This window comes from Salmo salar, chromosome 15 (genome assembly GCF_965601325.2).
Source record: "Salmo salar chromosome 15, fSalSal1, whole genome shotgun sequence".
NCBI lineage: Eukaryota > Metazoa > Chordata > Actinopteri > Salmoniformes > Salmonidae > Salmo > Salmo salar.
Genome location: NC_138305.1, coordinates 98,505,417 through 98,520,556, shown reverse-complemented (window position 1 = coordinate 98,520,556; position 15,140 = coordinate 98,505,417). Strand labels below are relative to the sequence as shown.

General features: G+C 45.9%; 1 protein-coding gene across 1 annotated transcript in view; it reads right to left on the bottom strand.

The window, feature by feature from the left end:
• The window catches only part of LOC106572662 (low-density lipoprotein receptor-related protein 1), a 237,152-nt gene that overhangs the window by 12,891 nt on the left and 209,121 nt on the right, over positions 1-15,140 (bottom strand). Inside the window, 10 exon segments of the mRNA XM_082962191.1 lie at positions 80-186; positions 2,786-2,967; positions 4,732-5,024; positions 6,496-6,615; positions 7,121-7,258; positions 7,435-7,572; positions 7,862-7,984; positions 8,233-8,355; positions 8,814-8,946; positions 10,500-10,606. Of these exon segments, the coding sequence (XP_082818317.1) occupies positions 80-186; positions 2,786-2,967; positions 4,732-5,024; positions 6,496-6,615; positions 7,121-7,258; positions 7,435-7,572; positions 7,862-7,984; positions 8,233-8,355; positions 8,814-8,946; positions 10,500-10,606 (1,464 nt within the window).

Sequence of the window (15,140 nt, the reverse complement as noted above, 5' to 3'; positions counted from 1 at the left end):
CTAATGCTAGGGAATAATGATATGTATAATGCTAAGTGTTAATACTAATGCTAGGCTACAATGCTAATGCTATACAGACCTGTGGGCCACTGGATGTTCTCATGGACCAGCGTCTGTCTCAGGGTTCCATCCATGGCTGCTGTCTCAATCTTAGGGTGGTTTCCCCAGTCGGCCCAGTACAGGGTCCTGAGGACAGTGAGAAACGCAGTCAAAACAGCTCAGCAGGAAATACAAGTTTATTATTCAAATTCTTTTGATAATTTATTTTTGCATTGTCTTTTCCAGGACAGTGGTGGATGCATAACTAGGCCAACTCAATATAGCTGGGCTTGGCTGGGGTTAGCTGGGGTTAGCTGGGCTTGGCTGTTGTTAGCTGGGCTTGGCTGGGCTTGGCTGGGGTTAGCTGGGCTTAGCTGGGCTTGGCTGGGGTTAGCTGGGGTTAGCTGTGGTTAGCTGGGCTTAGCTGGGCTTAGCTGGGGTTAGCTGGGGTTAGCTGTGGTTAGCTGGGCTTAGCTGGGCTTAGCTGGGGTTAACTGGGGTTAGCTGGGCTTGGCTGGGGTTAGCTGGGCTTGGCTGGGGTTAGCTGGGGTTAGCTGGGGTTAGCTGGGCTTGGCTGGGGTTAGCTGGGGTTAGCTGGGCTTGGCTGGTGTTAGCTGGGGTTAGCTGGGGTTAGCTGGGGTTAGCTGGGCTTGGCTGGGCTTGGCTGGGGTTAGCTGGGCTTGGCTGGGGTTAGCTGGGCTTGGTTGGGGTTAGCTGGGCTTGGCTGGGGTTAGCTGGGGTTAGCTGGGGTTAGCTGGGCTTGGCTGGGGTTAGCTGGGCTTGGCTGGGGTTAACTGGGGTTAGCTGGGCTTGGCTGGGGTTGGCTGGGGTTAGCTGGGGTTAGCTGGGCTTGGCTGGGGTTAGCTGGGCTTGGCTGGGGTTAGCTGGGCTTGGCTGGGGTTGGCTGGGCTTGGCTGGGGTTGGCTGGGGTTGGCTGGGGTTGGCTGGGGTTAGCTGGGCTTGGCTGGGGTTAGCTGGGCTTGGCTAGGGTTAGCTGGGCTTGGCTGGGGTTAGCTGGGCTTGGCTGGGCTTGGCTGGGGTTAGCTGGGCTTGGCTGGGGTTGGCTCAGTAGTGGTAAAGGGTACTAGTCTCTGAGTGGTGCAGCGGTCTAAGGCACTGCGGCTCGAGGCGTCACTACAGACCCGGATTCGATCCAGGGCTGTATCACAACCGGCCGAGATCAGGAGTCCCATAGGGCAGCGCACAACTGGCCCAGCGTCGTCCGGTTTAGGGGAGGGTTTGGCCGTGGTAGGCCGTCATTGTAAATAAGAATTTGTTCTTAACTGACTTGCTTAGTTAAATAAAGGTTAACCTGTTGGGTCTAGGGGGCAGCATTTGCACGTCTGGATAAAAAAAATGTACCCGATTTAATCTGGTTACTAATCCTACCCAGTAACTAGAATATGCATATACTTATTATATATGGATAGAAAACACTCTAAAGTTTCCAAAACTGTTTGAATGGTGTCTGTGAGTATAACAGAACTCATTTGGCAGGCAAAACCCTGAGACATTTTCTGACAGGAAGTGGATACCTGATGTGTTGTATTGACTTTAAACCTATCCCATTGAAAAACACAGGGGTTTAGGAATATTTTGGCACTTCCTATTGCTTCCACTAGATGTCACCAGCCTTTACAAAGTGTTTTGAGTCTTCTGGAGGGAGATCTGACCGAACAAGAGCCATGGAACGGTGATGTCCCATTAGACACCTGGCGCGCTACTTCATGTTGGGTACCCTCGTTCCAATACGTTATAAAAGAGTATGCATTCGTCCACCTTGAATATTATTCATGTTCTGGTTAAAAAAGGCCCTAATGATTTATGCTATACAACGTTTGACATGTTTGAACGAACGGAAATATATTTTTTCCCCTCGTTCATGACGAGAAGTCCGGCTGGCTTACATCATGTGCTAACGAGACGGAGATTTTTGGACATAAATGATGAGCTTTTTTGAACAAAACTACATTCGTTATGGACCTGTGATACCTGGAAGTGACATCTGATGAAGAGAATCAAAGGTAATGGATTATTTACATAGTATTTTCGATTTTAGATCTCCCCAACATGACGTCTAGTCTGTATCGCAACGCGTATTTTTCTGGGCACAGTGCTCAGATTATTGCAAAGTGTGATTTCCCAGTAAGGTTATTTTTAAATCTGGCAAGTTGATTGCGTTCAAAAGATGTAAATCTATAATTCTTTAAATGACAATATAATATTTTACCAATGTTTTCTAATTTTAATTATTTAATTTGTGACGCTGACTTGACTGCCGGTTATTGGAGGGAAACGATTTCCTCAACATCAATGCCATAGTAAAACGCTGTTTTTGGATATAAATATCAACTTGATAGAACTAAAAATGCATGCATTGTCTAACATAATGTCCTAGGAGTGTCATCTGATGGAGATTGTAAAAGGTTAGTGTATCATTTTAGCTGGTTTTATGGTTTTGGTGACCCTGTCTTTGACTTGACAAAACATTACACACAACTCTTGTAAATGTACTGTCCTAACATACTCTAAATTTATGCTTTCGCCGTAAAACCTTTTTGAAATCGTAAAACGTGGTTAGATTAAGGAGATGTTTATCTTTCAAATGGTGTAACATAGTTGAATTTTGACATTTATTTGGATTCAAATTTGCCGCTCTTGAAATGCACCTGCTGTTGATGGAGTGCACCACGGGTGGCACGCTAGCGTCCCACCTAGCCCCAAGAGGTTAAATAAAAAATCTCACCCTCTCTGGGGGTCCACTACAATGGCGTTAGGCTCGTCTATCATGCCTGAGATTAGGGTCTTGCGGTGTTGGCCTGAAAGTTGGGCCACCTCGATCACATCTCTGCCAGATTCAGTCCAGTACAGGTTACCAGCCACCCAGTCCACCGCTATACCCCGAGGCATGTTTAGATGCCCTACAATCTAGTCAGAGGGAGAGATGACAGAGGGATGTTTAGATGCCCTACAATCTAGTCAGAGGGAGAGATGACAGAGGGATGTTTAGATGCCCTACAATCTAGTCAGAGGGAGAGATGACAGAGGGATGTTTAGATGCCCTACAATCTAGTCAGAGGGAGAGATGACAGAGGGATGTTTAGATGCCCTCCAATCTAGTCAGAGGGAGAGATGACAGAGGGATGTTTAGATGCCCTACAATCTAGTCAGAGGGAGAGATGACAGAGGGATGTTTAGATGCCCTACAATCTAGTCAGAGGGAGAGATGACAGAGGGATGTTTAGATGCCCTACAATCTAGTCAGAGGGAGAGATGACAGAGGGATGTTTAGATGCCCTACAATCTAGTCAGAGGGAGAGATGACAGAGGGATGTTTAGATGCCCTACAATCTAGTCAAAGAGAGAGATGACAGAGGGATGTTTAGATGCCCTACAATCTAGTCAGAGGGAGAGATGACAGAGGGATGTTTAGATGCCCTACAATCTAGTCAGAGGGAGAGATGACAGAGGGATGTTTAGATGCCCTACAATCTAGTCAGAGGGAGAGATGACAGAGGGATGTTTAGATGCCCTACAATCTAGTCAGAGGGAGAGATGACAGAGGGATGTTTAGATGCCCTACAATCTAGTCAGAGGGAGAGATGACAGAGGGATGTTTAGATGCCCTACAATCTAGTCAGAGGGAGAGATGACAGAGGGATGTTTAGATGCCCTACAATCTAGTCAGAGGGAGAGATGACAGAGGGATGTTTAGATGCCCTACAATCTAGTCAAAGAGAGAGATGACAGAGGGATGTTTAGATGCCCTACAATCTAGTCAGAAGGAGAGATGACAGAGGGATGTTTAGATGCCCTACAATCTAGTCAGAGGGAGAGATGACAGAGGGATGTTTAGATGCCCTACAATCTAGTCAGAGGGAGAGATGACAGAGGGATGTTTAGATGCCCTACAATCTAGTCAGAGGGAGAGATGACAGAGGGATGTTTAGATGCCCTACAATCTAGTCAGAGGGAGAGATGACAGAGGGATGTTTAGATGCCCTACAATCTAGTCAGAGGGAGAGATGACAGAGGGATGTTTAGATGCCCTACAATCTAGTCAGAGGGAGAGATGACAGAGGGATGTTTAGATGCCCTACAATCTAGTCAGAGGGAGAGATGACAGAGGGATGTTTAGATGCCCTACAATCTAGTCAGAGGGAGAGATGACAGAGGGATGTTTAGATGCCCTACAATCTAGTCAGAGGGAGAGATGACAGAGGGATGTTTAGATGCCCTACAATCTAGTCAGAGGGAGAGATGACAGAGGGATGTTTAGATGCCCTACAATCTAGTCAGAGGGAGAGATGACAGAGGGATGTTTAGATGCCCTACAATCTAGTCAAAGAGAGAGATGACAGAGGGATGTTTAGATGCCCTACAATCTAGTCAGAGGGAGAGATGACAGAGGGATGTTTAGGTACATCTCATTATGTTGTGAACAGAAAACAACAGACCTTTCTGAACTATGAGACTTGGCACTAACTGCAATCCACTTATATTGTATCACACATAGGATGTCATAACAGTGCCCATGTTTTAGTGTGTCTGTTTGTGTGTGTGTACATGTGTGAGTGTGTACATGTGTGTGTACGTGTTTGTGTTTGTGTGTGTGTGCATGTGAGTATGTGAGTGTGTGTGTATTTGTGTGTGCGCGTGCGTACATTCCTGTTTGCGTCACTCAAGCCTCACCTCCAGGGTAGTAACACCTCCCTCACTATGGCGGCGGTTGCGGCGTGTATTTGACGATGTGCCAGAAGAGGAAGATGACGACGATGAAGGCAGCTCGTAGGAGGAGATTCTGCCAGTGTGCCAGTTGGTCCAGTAGATGCGGTTGGTCTTGACGTGCAGGTCCATGGCATCGATGCGTACGTTGGCATCGCCCTGGAAGCTCTGCTCGTAGCGCCAGTTGGGCATGCCAGGGTCCAGGCTGCGGATCTCGTTGTCATCGGCGATGTAGAGCACCTGTCTGCTACTGTTCTGGTCTGGAAAGACCAGAGGGAGTGGTGGAGGGTAGGGAGGGAGGGGAGAGGGCGGGAGGGAGAGAGAGAGAGAGCGAGAGAGTGGTAGGGAGGGAGGGAGAGAGGAGTGAGGAAATGAAGACAGAACTTCGACACAGAATTCATGAAAATGTCAATGCATTCATTGTGGCTGCGGAAGGGTTAAGAATACACTATTTCAAAGTATTTAGGGTTTGAAGAAAGAAGAAGAAAACTACACAACTAAAAGAACACCACACAACCAGAAGAACACTACACTACTATAACAACACAACTATAAGAACAACACTACTATAAGAACACTAGTATAAGAACACTACACTACTAGAAGAACACTACACTACAAGAAGAACACTACACTACTAGAAGAACACTACACTACTAGAAGAACACTACACTACTAGAAGAACACTACTAGAAGAACACTACACTACTAGAAGAACACTACACTACTAGAAGAACACTACACTACTAGAAACACACTACTAGAAGATCAGTACACTACTATAAGAACACTACACTCCTAGAAGAACACAGCACTACTATAAGAACACTACTATAAGAACACTACACTACTAGAAGAACACTACAATACTAGAAGAACACTACTAGAAGAACACTAATAGAACAACACCACTAGAACAACACTACTATAAGAACACTACACTACTAGAACAACACTACTATAAGAACACTACACTACTAGGAGAACACTACACGACTAGGAGAACACTACACTACTAGAAGAACACTACTAGATGAACACGACACTACTAGAAGAACACTACTAGAAGAACACTACTAGAAACACACTACAATAAGAACACTACACTACTAGAAGAACACTACTAGAAGAACACTACTAGAACAACTCTACACTACTATAAGAACACTACACTACTAGAAGAACACTACACTACTATAAGAACACTAATATAAGAGAACACTACACTACTAGAAGAACACTACTATAAGAACACTACACTACTAGAAGAACACTACACTACTAGAAGAACACTACTATAAGAACACTAGACTACTAGAAGAACACTACTAGAATAACACTACACTACTATAAGAACACTACTATAAGAACACTACACTACTAGAAGAACACTACTATAAGAACACTACACTACTAGAAGAACACTACTATAAGAACACTACACTACTATAAGAACACTACTATAAGAACACTACACTACTAGAAGAACACTACTAGAAGAACACTACACTACTAGAAGAACACTACTATAAGAACACTACACTACTAGAAGAACACTACTAGAAGAACACTACACTACTAGAAGAACACTACTATAAGAACACTAAACTACTAGAAGAACACTACTAGAAGAACACGACACTACTAGAAGAACACTACTAGAAGAACACTACACTACTAGAAGAACACTACTAGAAGAACACTACACTACTAGAAGAATATGCTACTTACTGTCAACCTTGCAGGTGTCATTGATCCTGGTGAAGTGTTTGTGGCAGCTACACTTGTAGGATCCCTTAGTGTTGTTGCACATGTGGGAGCACACTCCAAACTGCTTACACTCATTCTTATCTGAGAGGGGTCAGGGGTTAATAAAGGTACCTCAATCAGCATTTTAACGACAAAATGAAATATACAGATTGAGCTCTGAGTGAGCGAGTGTACATGAAATGTGGGCTTGTAACCTTGTAATGATATTTTGGGATATGGGATTGAAAGTGAGATATCCCAGTAGATACTGTTTCTAACACGTGTGTACATAGTGTAATATGCTTGACTCTGTAGAGGACATCCTGGTGTGTGTAATAATCTTCACTCTGTAGAGGACATCCTGGTGTGTGTAATAAGCTTGACTCTGTAGAGGACATCCTGGTGTGTATAATAAGCTTGACTCTGTAGAGGACATCCTGGTGTGTGTAATAAGCTTGACTCTGTAGAGGACATCCTGGTGTGTGTAATAAGCTTGACTCTGTAGAGGACATCCTGGTGTGTATAATAAGCTTGACTCTGTAGAGGACATCCTGGTGTGTGTAATAAGCTTCACTCTGTAGAGGACATCCTGGTGTGTGGAGTGTACCTTCACAGGTGTTATGAGCAGTCTTCTGGAAGCCTGGTTTGCAGGAGCAGAAGGAGTCTGTCAGGTTGCTGACACAGTGGGCCTCATCCCCGTCCCCACACAGAGTCCTGTTACTCCTGCAGTCATTCAGCTTGGTGTCTGCAGGGTCAGAGACACACCACAGGCAGAGAAGAAAACCTTTAGGATAAACAGTGTTGAGCCATTGGAAGGTTAACGGAACATTGTGTGAGAAAAAGAAACCACCGCTGTCTTCTCCAACATGCCATTAGAATGGTCGACATGGTGATGTGTTAACCAGTCATGACTTGGGGCACCTGTCTTGCAGTGGATCTCATCTGAACCGTAGTCCTCACAGTCATTGAAGAAGTTACAGCGCAGACTGGAGCTGATGCACCTGCCATTGGCACACAGGAACTCATCCTTGTCACAGGTAGGCTGGGCTGGAGGGGGTTCTGAGAAAACACACATAGACCAACCATCACATTGCCCCTGAGGGGTAAATAAAGGTGTATTAAATGTCTATTGAATGAAATTAACACAACCATTCTGATCCAATGTCTATAATTGCATACCACTGAATAAAACGACAATGAAGCCCTGTATTGGATATGCATTCTGTCATAGGTAACATAAGTGGTATGGTAGGTGTACAGATGGAACCTCTCCACAGGGAACAACAGCTCATCAAGAAGACAGCCTTGTGTTGGTGTATGCTAAAGGCCAGCAGCACAGGAAACTCACGGCAGTTGAGCTCATCAGAGTTGTCCCCGCAGTTGTCAACTCCGTCACACTGTTTGGACACTTTCAGACACACACGGTCGTTCTGGCAGCGGAAACTCCTGGTGGGGGGGCACTGGAACCTCCCTAGGGGGGGGAGAAAGAGGGGTTAGGAGTCAAGGAGTCAGAACAGGCTTTAGGATGCATACTTTTTCTGACCATCGTGACAACTAGACCTGAACTGTGGTGGCTCTGGTATTTTATTTCACATTGTCCTTCCCATCATGATGGATGAGTAACCAGGCCAGCACAGTACAAGTCAGTTCAACTCGGTACTGTGAAAAGGGTACTAGTAGACAGGATCTGATGTCACAGGATCTGATGTCACTACTCACTGCACTCGTCAGGGTTCTCGTCCGAGTTGTCTCCACAGTCGTCCTCTCCATCACATTTCCAGGCCAGGGGCTTACACAGCGTGTTGTTACACTGGAAGTCGTCCAGGGGGCAGTGTCTCTCAACTGAGACATGGAGAAGGGAAGAAGAACAGTAGGTTGCCCATTATTGACCCTGTTCCTGTAGATCCTACCACAGACTGTGTAAAAGGGATCCTACGCACATCTCCAGAATCCCTCTCAATTAATAAACGTAGAGGGCTCCCGAGTGGCACAGCGGTCTAAGGCACTGCATCTCAGTGCTAGAGACGTACCTACAGACCCTGGTTCGATTCCAGGCTGTATCACAACCGGCTGTGATTGAGAGTCCCATAGGGTGGCACCCAGTGTTGTCCGGGTTAGGGGAGGGTTTGGCCGGGGTAGGCCGTCATTGTAAATAAGAGTATTTGTTCTTAACTAATTTGCCTAGTTGAATAAAGGATAAATAAAAAGGATGCTCAGTAAAACCACTCTCTTTTAGCACTGTGGTCATCTCAAATGCCAGCATGAGCGAGGCACATGGGGACACATAAACACACACTCACCAGCGATGTGACACTTCTCCTCATCGCTGCCATCCAAACAGTCAGCATCTGCGTCACAGCGCCAGCGGTTGGGGATGCAGTGGCCGTTCTTACACTGGAACTGGTCACTGTCACACTTCAGGTCACAGCCGTCCTGAGGAACATGCACGCACACACAAACACACACTTTTAACCACTCAAGTAAAAGGCACATCTCTAAGCTATAAGGTCAACCAGTAACATAGAGAGGTTGTTAGTAGGGGAGAGTAGGCTAAAGTGGAGCCGCCCTATAATTTATCATTTGACCAAATATTTACTGAAGAGGTCATCATTACATGGAGTCTGTGAAGGAAGAAACCACATGGAAAAAGAGGTAAATAAGTTAGGTTAAAAAACATGTTTTTACCAAGTCAAATGAATTTATTGTGTTTGAGGTTTCATGATGCTTGTATATATATAGATTTTTCTATACATGAGTTGTGGTCTCTATAAGCTTCATTATAGACATATAGCTGGGTGGTTCGAGCCCTGAATGCTGATTGGCTGAAAGCCATGGTATATCAGACTGTATACCACAGGTATGACAAAAAATGACTTTTTACTGTTCTAATTACATTGGTAACCAGTTTATTATAATAGCAATAAGGCACCTTGGGGGTTTGTGATATATGACCAATATACCACGGCTGAGGGCTGTATCCAGGCACTCCGCTTTGCGTCGTGCATAAGAACAGCCCTTAGCCGTGTTATATTGGCCATATATCACACCCCCTCGTGCCTTATTGCTTCAATATGAGGTCCTAAACCTAGCAGGAAAGTGCATCCTTGTTGCTGTGTGGGCTAGTATAGTCAAAATGTTTGCCTTGGGGTAAGTTGAGCCAATGGCCATGGGGTAAGTTGTGCCAATGATTGAGCCATTGGCAAGTTGAGCAAATTTAAGTGTTTTCTTCCCAGGCATAATACAAGGCATTATTGCTGGGATATGAGGTAACAACAGACATTTTACATTTTACATTTTAGTCATTTAGCAGATGCTCTTATCCAGAGCGACTTACAGTAGTGAATGCATACATTTCATATTTTATTTATTTATTTAAAAAAATATATATATTGTGTACTGGCCCCCCACACACCATGCTGGCGTTGCAAACACCATGCTCTACCAACTGAGCCACAGGGAAGGCATGGCCTATGTTGCAACAGGACCTGGCCTATGTTGCAAGTGTAAAAAAAAAAGTTACAAGTGTTTGTTAGGTGTTAAGCCTTGAATAATTTAAAGACAAAAGAGCAATTGTGATTGTGTTGAATTGTGTTTGGGAAATAAATAAATAAATATAGATGTTTTTTTAAAAGGTACTGATAATTTTCCTTTCAGTACAGAAATTTGTAGATGGCTTAACTTACCCTGTCCTGCGGTTAAACTTACCCCGTACACAGGGATAAGTTGTGCCAAGAGACAATTTTTTTGGACAAGCTATGTTTTCAAAACTGTAATATTGAAATTAATTCTGATTATTTCCAGGTATACACAGCATCCTGAAATATATGTAGATATCTTTGTTAGAATATTTGCATTGACAGCGTGATGCTGAATGTAAAGAATTGCTCAACTTACCCCACTCTCCCCTACAGTATGAGTCAGTAGCGTGATCTATTACACATGTGTCTAACTCAGATATGTTGCTGTGGTTGAGTCAGGTGTGTTACCTCATCAGATCCGTCAGCACAGTCATGGTCTCCATCACACTTCCACCTCCCGGCGATACAGCGTCCGTTGGTACAGGCAAACTCACTCTCTGAGCACTGCCGTGGGACTGTAAAGACACAGCAACACAGGTCTCACATAACGAACATTATACTGTATAGCTTAGCTGGAAATGGCTTCCAAATGTGTTGTTTTTAGTAAAAGACCAAATTCACAGGGGAGAGAGTACTGTACAGAACACCTCATAACACACCACAACACCTCATAAGACACCACAACACACAACGACACCTCATAACACCTCACAACACCTCACAGCACAACACATTACAGCACCTCACAACACACCTCACAACCCATCACAACACCTCACACCACATTACAGCACCTCACACCACATCACCTCACACCACATTACAGCACCTCACACCACACCACATCACCTCACACCACATTACAGCACCTCACACCACATTACAGCACCTCACACCACATTACAGCACCTCACACCACATCACCTCACACCACATTACAGCACCTCACACCACATTACAGTACCTCACACCACATCACCTCACACCACATCACAACTCCTCAAAACACATTACATTACAGCACCTCAGCACCTCACACCACATTACAGCACCTCACACCACACCACATTACAGCACCTCACACCACACCACATTACAGCACCTCACACCACATTACAGCACCTCACACCACATTACAGCACCTCACACCACATCACTTCACACCACATCACAACTCCTCAAAACACATTACATTACCTCACACCACACCACATTACAGCACCTCACACCACACCACATTACAGCACCTCACACCACATCACCTCACACCACATTACAGCACCTCACACCACATTACAGCACCTCACACCACATCACCTCACACCACAACTCCTCAAAACACATTACATTACCTCACACCACACCACATTACAGCACCTCACACCACACCACATTACAGCACCTCACACCACATTACAGCACCTCACACCACATCACCTCACAACTCCTCAAAACACATTACATTACCTCACACCACACCACATTACAGCACCTCACACCACATTACAGCACCTCACACCAAACCACAGCACCTCACACCACACCACATTACAGCACCTCACACCACATCAAAACACATTACAGCACCTCAACACCTAACAACACACCACACCACATCACAACACCTAACACCACATTACAGCACCTCACACCACATCACCTCACACCACAACACCTCACACCACACCACATTACAGCACCTCACATCACCTCACACCACACAACCTCACACCACAACACATTACAGCACCTCACACCACCTCACCTCACACCACACCACCTCACCTCACACCACATTATAGCACCTCACACCACATCACCTCACACCACCTCACATCACCTCACACCACACCACACCACCTCACACCACAAGTCATCACAACACACCACAACACCTCACACCACACCACACCACAGCACCTCAGTTCACAAACCACCACAACACATCACAGCACCTCACAACACACCACAAAACATCACAACACATCATTACACCTCACAACACACCACAACACCTCACAACCCACCACAACACATCACAACACACCACATCACAGCACCTCAGCTCACAACACACATCACACCTCACAACAACACAACACAACACCTCACAACACACCACAGCACATCATAACACCTCACAACCAACCACAACACATCCCAGCACCTCACAACACATCATAACACCTCACAACACACCACAACACATCACAACACACCACACCACACCTCACAACACACCACATCACAGCACCTCAGCTCACAACACACCACATCACACCTCACAACAACATCATATTACTCCAGTGCTAGCCTCCCTACACTGGCTTCCTGTTAAGGCTGGGCTGATTTGAAGGTTTTACTGCTAACCTACAAAACATTACATGGGCTTGCTCCTACCCATCTTTCCGATTTGGTCCTGCCGTACATACCTACACGTACGCTACGGTCACAAGACTGTTCCTAGAATTTCTAAGCAAACAGCTGGAGGTAGGGCTTTCTCCTAGAGAGCTCAATTTTTATGGAATGGTCTGCCTACCCATGTGAGAGACGCAGACTCAGTCTCAACCTTTAAGTCTTTATTGAAGACTCATCTCTTCAGTAGGTCCTATGATTGAGTATGGTCTGGCTCAGGAGTGTGAAGGTGAACGAAAAGGCACTGGAGCGACGAACCGCCCTTGCTGTCTCTGCCTGGCCGGTTCCCCTCTCTCCACTGGGATTCTCTGCCTCTAACCCTATTACAGGGGCTGAGTCACTGGCTTACTGGTGCTCTTCCATGCCGTCCCTAGGAGGGGTGCGTCACTTGAGTGGGTTGAGTCACTGACGTGATCTTCCTGTCCGGGTTGGCGCCCACCTTGGGTTGTGTCGTGGTGGAGATCTTTGTGGGCTATACCCGGCCTTGTCTCAGGATGGTAAGTTGGTGATTGAAGATATCCCTCTAGTGGTGTGGGGGCTGTGCTTTGGCAAAGTGGGTGGGGTTATATCCTGCCTGTTTGGCCCTGTCCGGGGGTATCGTCGGATGGGGCCACGGTGTCTCCCAACCCCTCCTGTCTCAGCCTCCAGTATTTATGCTGCAGTAGTTTATGTGTCGGAGGGCTAGTGTCAGTCTGTTATATCTGGAGCATTTCTCCTGTCTTATCCGGTGTCCTGTGTGAATTTAAGTATGCTCTCTCTAATTCTTTCTCACGGAGGACCTGAGCCCTAGGACCATGCCTCAGGACTACCTGGCTTGATGACTCCTTGCTGTCCCCAGTCCACCTGGCCGTACTGCTGCTCCAGTTTCAACTGTTCTGCCTGCGGCTATGGAACCCTGACCTGTTCACCGGACGTGCTACCTGTCCCAGACCTGCTGTTTTCAACTCTCTAGAGACAGCAGGAGCAGTAGAGATACTCTGAATGATCGGCTATGAAAAGCCAAGTGACATTTTCTCCTGAGGTGCTCACCTGTTGCACCCTCGACAACCACTGTGATTATTATTATTTGACCCTGCTGGTCATCTATGAACATTTGAACATCTTGGCCATGTTCTATTATAATCTCTACCCGGCACAGCCAGAAGAGGACTGGCCACCCCTCAGAGCCTGGTTCCTCTCTTGGTTTCTTCCTAGTGTTGGATTCGACATTTTGAACATTGAGATATTAAATAAATGATAGAGAAGAAGCATAGAATATCTGTAGAAAGACAGATAGCTGTGGAATGTGTTGGGGGATGGGAGCAGAGCACCATGTTGATACAGGAAAGACAGATGGACATCTGTGGATTAGGTGAAGGAGGGATTGAGGTCAGGAGGTGAGGACAGGTCACCTGAAGGGAGTAATAAGGTTTTGGTATCTTGTTACTCTTTTCCTGTTAAACCATAAGATATAAGGATTGGAGAGAAGGAGGAGTGTCTTAAGTGGGATATATATCTGAATGGGAGAAGTGTTGGGTTGTCTGAATACAGCTGTACAGAACCTTTGGGAAGAATTAAACTTGGTTAAAGCTTCTATAGTGTCCATGAGTTATTTACTCTGAAAAATAAGAATCTAACACTAGGTTCTGGCCTTTCTAGGGAGTTTTTCCTAGCCACCGTTCTTCTACATCTGCATTGCTTGCTGTTTGGGGTTTTAGGCTGGATTTCTGTACAGCACTTTGTGACATCAGCTGATGTAAGAAGGGCTTTATAAATACATTTGATTTGAACACCTCACAACAACAACACCTCATTACACAACAACACAACACAACAAACCACAACACAACAAACCACAACACCTCACAACACATCACAAGCATGGACACACAGAGGGAGGCCAAACAATGATGGTCAAAGGAGAGCTCCAGAGATGCAATAGAAGATGTCCTAGGTGCCTGATGAACAACATTGCATCTTTACTGAAAGTGGTAACATAGCTGTGTGCTTTCACCCTGCTTATTTTTATTTAATTTTGTTGTACTTTTTACCCCTTTTTCGCCACAATTTTGTGATACCCAATTGGTAGTTACAGTCTTGTCCCATCGCTGCAACTCCTGTGCAAACTCAGGAGAGGCAAAGGTCAAGAGCCATGTGTCCTCCGAAACACGTCCCCGCCAAGCCACACTGCTTCTCGACACACTGCTCACTTAACCCAGAAGCCAGCCTCACCAATGTGTCGGAGGAAACACCGTACAGCTGGCGACCGTGTCAGCGTGCATGCGCCCGGCCACCACAAGGAGTCGCTAGAGCGTGATGAGACAAGGACATCCCAGCCGGCCAAACTCTCCCCTAACCCGGACGACGCTAGGCCAATTGTGCGCTGTCTCATGGGTCTCCCGGTCACGGCCGGGTGCGACCCAGCCTGGCATCGAACCCGGGCTGTAGTGACGCCTCTAGCACTGCGATGCAGTGCCTTAGACCGCTGCACAACTTGGGAGGTCCCAGATGTTAGCATCTTAGAAAATAAGTCATAAACTTTGCCCTACTTTTGTACTAGAAACAAGCCCTACTTTTGACCTGTCACTGTCTGAGGAGATATGAGAGGGGCAGGGTTGAAATGGGCAGCATCAGACATATAAATGACTGCGATGT